Source organism: Cyprinodon variegatus, unplaced genomic scaffold (genome assembly GCF_000732505.1).
Source record: "Cyprinodon variegatus isolate N-32 unplaced genomic scaffold, C_variegatus-1.0 Scaffold362, whole genome shotgun sequence".
Classification (NCBI taxonomy): domain Eukaryota; kingdom Metazoa; phylum Chordata; class Actinopteri; order Cyprinodontiformes; family Cyprinodontidae; genus Cyprinodon; species Cyprinodon variegatus.
The window spans coordinates 506,646-512,892 of record NW_015150815.1 but is presented as its reverse complement, the minus strand read 5'-3'; the positions used below and the strand labels follow the sequence as shown (position 1 = coordinate 512,892).

The 6,247-nt window shown below is 36.9% G+C and overlaps 1 protein-coding gene across 1 annotated transcript in view; it reads right to left on the bottom strand.

Moving 5' to 3' along the window:
- Positions 1–2,784: 2,784 nt before the first annotated feature.
- The window catches only part of LOC107092020 (sorting nexin-18-like), a 12,784-nt gene continuing 9,321 nt past the window's right edge, over positions 2,785–6,247 (bottom strand). Inside the window, exon 5 of the mRNA XM_015386292.1 lies at positions 2,785–3,643. Coding sequence (XP_015241778.1) covers positions 3,417–3,643 — 227 coding nt within the window. The 3' untranslated portion in view covers positions 2,785–3,416. The remainder of the gene's footprint in view (positions 3,644–6,247) is intronic.

The following is a 6,247-nucleotide window of genomic DNA, read 5'->3' as shown; positions in this document are numbered from 1 at the left end:
TATATATATATATATATATATATATATATATATATATATATATATATAAAATTTGATCTGGAGGTAATAGATCACTGATTTATTAAAACCAATGTGAAAGCCTAACCTGCAAAGATCATATGAATTAAAACGGCAGTGTCTAAAGCTGGAGAAAACTAACTGTCAGAAAAGCTGTCAAAAAGAACTCCTAAAAACTGTTGTTATTTTGAGAAGTCTTATAGGAATTTCAGTTAGTGAGCACACAGCAGAGTCCAGCAAACAAAGTGAAGTTAGTAAAACTAACAAGCATCTTTGTGATCAAGGCTCTTTTCATCATTGTATGTTCTTTATCTCTCCAGCAGCAGTGGTTTATATTGACTCTCCATTGGGAGTCCCATTTACCCCTTCAGACCCCTACAACTCCACAATAAAGTCCATCTTGGAAAAAATATATTTTCTTAGACAAAATTATTAGAAAGCAGATAGACCAAAAGTCTATCAGACAGACAGACGGACAAATGGAAAAATAGATGGATGGACAGATAAAACAAGGAATAGAAAACATGTCTGAGATGTAAAGGAAAGACCACTATACCAGACTGCAGTGTATTCTAGGTTTAATGTTTAAATAGTGACCAAAACACCAGTTTAGTTTGGTAACCAGGCTTTTTTCATCTAATTTTCAAAGAAATGGCTGAGCAGTTAATGGTGATCCGACACCCTGGGTTTGATAGACAGCCACCAGTTTTAAACACCACCTTTTAAAAAAAACATTAATATAAAGGGATGTAAAGTACATAATACTTATACTCAAATAATATCTACACATTTATGTGCTGTTCAATCATCCTAAAAACAATTGTCACCCTGCATGTACTGACTGATCATGACCTCACTATAGAGCTGGTGGGATTCTGATGGTATGTCAACCTGGAGCAGAAAAATAAAAATTCATGCTAATAAAAAAAAAAAAAAAACAACACATAAAGGTCCTAAAATATTTGTATATTTTATTTTTTTTAAATATATTGTTATTATCAATATCCACTGATAGTGTCAGTTAAAGCACCCACGAAGCAGCAGGTTAATTTGGGTTTTAGAAACAGACATACAGTGTTTGAATATTACAACAATGTTTATGATCTAAACCAGTGGAATATGGTTCTGAGGTAAATATGTGTACTCAACAGAATCTGATGCTTTATTCTTTACTTTGTAAATTAGAGATTTTCTCATTAGTTTTGTAAAAACTGACTGACATGGTAACATAAGGTTGTAGAATTTTTTTTCACCTTAAAAAAACAGACTGTGCTTTTTGGGTAATTACAGTCGAGTTATTGTAACTGGGATGTGTTTTCTAACAAGTGGGAATTTCAGGTGTCTCAATCATTATTGGGTGTTAGTTGTGCTGAATCAAGTAATCTGTAGTACCTCAGGGCTCCATCCTTGGACCTGTTTGGACTGATCACCCGGGGACATAGAGCAAACCTTTATTCCTATGCTGATGAACTGATTAACCCGGTGGAAACTTTTAAACTTAACACATAATGAATGATTCAAAAGTATTGACTTGTGCAGATCTTTCTGCAGCTAAATACAGAGGAAATATGGGGCATCTTTATTGCATCTGATGAATATGAATCACCAACAAGCACACCCTGACATCTCTGCCTATAAAAACCTTGTAATTCTTGTCATCCCCTAACCTTCATAGGAATATCAGTGTTTATCTAAAGTACATCGACTTTTGCAGCCCTTTAAACACTTATCTGATCCTGTAAAGCTTACGCAAACTACAGAGTGGCTACTACAAAGTAAAGCATAGATATACTACAGAAGAACTTAAGAACTCAGTATTTTTTTTGAGCTGCAAATTAATTTTCAACATATATATATATATATATATATATATATATATATATATATATATATATTCTCATATAATAATATTATGATCATATTCCTTCATAAATCCTCATGTGTTTGTGATAATTGGTGCGTCTTGGATCATCATGCTGCATAACCTCTGGTGTTTGAGTTTAAGATAACCCTATGTCTTAAACATTCTCCCTTTTGCTGGAGATCAGAATTAATAGCTTCCTCAGTTATAACAAATACTCCCTGTCCTAATAAGCTAAAACAGGCCCAGACCATCATGGTACGAACAACATGATTGACTGTCAGTGGGATTTTATCCCTCTGAAACGCTGTTATTTTTATGGCAGATACAACAGGACAGTTTTTTTTATCCCCATCATACCTCTCGTTAGTCCAATGAGTGGCTTCCCAAGAGACTTGAAAACCATAAAAAAAGGCAAATGTCCTATGGGTTGTTGTCCTTAGGGTTCTTTTTGATGGGTTGGGAATAACGATCTAACTGAGGTTTAGTTGAATTTCTTTATTTAACCCCTGGTATGTGTAACTTCACCAGTTTTCCCATTTGTTGATAAACACATTATGATTAGCTCAAACCCCCACTACCCTACCTTTATTAGTTTAACAGATGTGACTTTTTTTTTTCTATTTTGTAGTTGAATAAGTATATTTGATGCTGTTAGAAAGGTTTGAGGTAGATAAGTGATTTTTTTTATCCCTCTATAGGCATAGAAATAATTAAGTCTATGTGTGACTGGACACATAAAACCAAAATAGTAGTTTAACAAAGTTAATTTTGGATTTCAAAAGGAGCACTTCTTTAGCTTTGTTTTTGATTTTTGTGAGATTTGAAACATTCAAATCTAACAATCTCACGAAAAGTCAAGTTCAGCAGAAATCTGTCAGGGCTCAATATGTTTTCATAGCACTGTAGACGACAAGAGTAAGCAGAGCACATCATCAGATTACTGTGAAACACAGTATCTGAGTTGTCCAAGATTTTAAAGTAAAATTGATAATAGGTTTTATTTTATTTTTACAAAATGGAATGAAGGAACAGATCATGCCCTCTTTGTCACTTTCCACAGTGAAAATTTCTTCAAATTAAACATTCAAACAATACTGAGGGGGTTATTCAAGTAAAACATTGAATAATTATCAGAAATGTTAACTTAGGTTTAGATGTATGCAGTTTGAGAAGTCTTTTGTCCATATTTATGTTAAGTTAAAACCCACATTCCTTCAGAAAGAAACAGAGGAGTCAGTGACATGACCCAGAAAGCATGATTCAAACAGCAGGCCCCAGCACACAGAGCTGCTTTAAATGTTGCATGGAGTATTCAGAAAATCCCCATTGCTGGTACACTCATCATCGCTTCAGACAAAAAGTTGTCTGTTTTTACATCTCCCAACATGCCAGATGAAAGATCCATCACAACATCTTTAATTTTTTTTCTCTTTTAAAAGATTTAAAGATGTTAGTAAAAGATGGAGTCATGAATCCTTTGATTCTTTACTCATGTGTTTCTTCTCCCCCTCCGTTTGGCTGGTGCTTTCCTGTGTTATTGCTCATCGTCGTATTTCTTCAAGGCATCCTCTAGCTTGGCGGTGATTTTCTGGAAGAAGCTGATCTGCTGGTGCAGATGGTGCTGCATCTGCGAACGGAAGTCCCGCACGCGCGTGCGGTGGAAGTGCTGGATTTCCGCTAGCGTGGCGCAGGATATGATGTTGCATCGGTCATGCAGCTCACCCTCCAGCTTTGGGCAATCTCTTACCTTGGTTAGCGCACCTGATAAATAACAGAACAGACAAAAAAAATTAGCTTTCTGAAAGTTTCTGTTAAAGACTTGCGACTCACAGCATTTAGGGAAACCACAAGGGAACATTCATTGTTTACACTACAAAAACCAACAATGTTACACTTTGTATGTGAGAGAAGAGGCTATTTAAAGCAATACTGTGTAACTTTTAAATTTAGCGCCATTAAAATCTAGTGCACCATTTCAAAATTATACAGACGTGGCTACATTCACCACTTGGGACTAAATCCTATATCAGAGAGCCAAATATATAGTATGTCTAATCCGGTAAACAATCACATCTGGTTTGTTGGAAACGACAACAAGTTTCTAAGGTTAGCGCTCTGGTTTAATGGGAGCTCAGACTGCCGTAAAGTGCCGCTCTGGATCACATGACTCATTCAGAGACTGATCTACCCCCTTTCAAGTTACATCGCTAAGTTTCTGAGAAGGGTCCTCCGCATGGAGCATCAATATGCACCTAGTGACCTGAAAAAATCCTTTAAACATATAGTGGATATTTTTTTAAAATACCCACCCTCTTCACTTATAAAAAAAATGCATGTGCACAACCCTGTACACGCTACCCTGTATCCACTACGTCAGACTCACCACCGGTAAGTGAAAATGGGGACGAGCACGTAGCACGGCCTTACATAAACATAAAGATTGACAATTAGGAGGACCACTTATTTAGACGAACCACCCGAAAAAAGATCATCCTGCACTATACCTTTAAAGGGGTCATTGATCGCAAAAGTTTACATTGTCATAGATGAATAACGATAGTTCAGTTGGTGAAATGGAGGCTTACAGAAGTTCAAACTCCATCGACACCTCCTTTCTCTGCTAATCTCACAATTCTAAACTTCCACCATAAAAAGGGCGAATTCAGACGAAGCACTGAATTGATGTCAATTCGGGGATGCTGCCTTATTTGGTTCTGGCCTGTACTTTTGTCACGGCCCGAAATCACCATACAGACCAGTCCACTGGTTCACTGGCATGAATAGAGGTAGATGTAAGACACCAGTTTAGCTATTTAGCCTACAGTTGGGTTTCCTTCTACAAGAATTACAAAGCAGGCAGTTTCTCTGCTAAAAATGAGTCAGAATCACGGGTGTAAATGCAGTGTTCCAGGCTGCATGGAGAAAGGGGAAATTTTTCACAGTCCTCCCAAGGATCCTAAGATTCGACAGGCATTGATTATTGTTGTCTATCAGAAGATCCCTGCAAAGTTTGATGCTCAGCTGTTCATTGGCTCTAAGCATTTTACTGAAGGCAGCTTTCCAAATCTTGGACAGTTCAAAGCAGGATTTGCTAAACTTTTACTGAAACGAGGGGCTGTATGGCCATCACAACCGCAAGCTGCATTAGTCACCGGGTCGGGTTCAGTCACTCCGCCCCCACTGGCTCCCTGCCCCTGTCCTCCGGGATTCCCGGACCAGCCCAGGACCTGACGGCTCAGTTCAAATGCCCGCTGTGTTTCAACTACGTGCTGCACTATAGTCGACCAAAATCTCGGAAGATTTTGAAATCCTCCCTGGACATTTTTTTAGGTATGAAAGTAGGACATCTCCGGGTAAAAAGAGGACGTCTGGTCACCCTACCTTATCAACAATTTGATGTTTCAATGAGTGAGTGCTTGTTCCTATGATGCGTCTTTGCTCAGCAGCTTTGCTCGTTGTAAACCAACCAATCAGCGCACAGCTCATCTAAATATTCATGATCATACCATAAAAGGAAGAAAACCTGTAGTTTCATTCTAGGGCTTTTAACCAAACTTGCATTAGGGCTCATAGAACAGTAAATATGCCATTTTCAGCACAACCAATTTTACACACCCTATTCAGAGACCTTAAGGACCAGCACCAAATACCCTAAATAATCATTCTGACCCTTTATTATATATATCTCAAAGTAAACTATATATGAAGAACTATCTTTGTTTATCCTCCCTGAAAACAAGTCACCTTTCTCTTGTCTGAGAGATTAAATGAGGCTGCTAACATGTTCTAAGTTAGCTGCCACTGCAATGAGGTCAAAATGTAAAAAAAAAAGGTCAAAAGGAACAATTTACTTTAACAAATTTACATTCCTGTTTTTGGTTCAAGAACAGTTTCCTTTTAAAGAGTTTATTTTTATGTTGTTCTGACTTCATCTAACTTTTATGATAATAAAAGTAACTGACTTTAAAAAAAACAACCTCCCACACAATTCTCTGCTTAGTACACAGGACTGTGTTTCAATAATTGGAGAAAAAGAAGATTCATCTAAAAGTTGCTGATCAGTCAAGCTGATTGACTTTCAGATGGGCTTTTTTTTTTACTGGATATCTACATTAAATTCGAAGTATGACATAATGTACAGACAGGGTTGCTACATGCCAACCATCGCTGACAGTGCAGGAGGTCAAATTACAAAGAAATGACTAAATCAAAGCTTCCATGAAAAGCAGAAATGTGATTCGTGGGTTCCCAAATCTGACAACGTCTCAATCTTAGCTACACGTTATAATTCTAAGGAACACAAAAATGTTTTGAAAAAACTCAATAGTATATATATATATATATATATATATATATATATATATA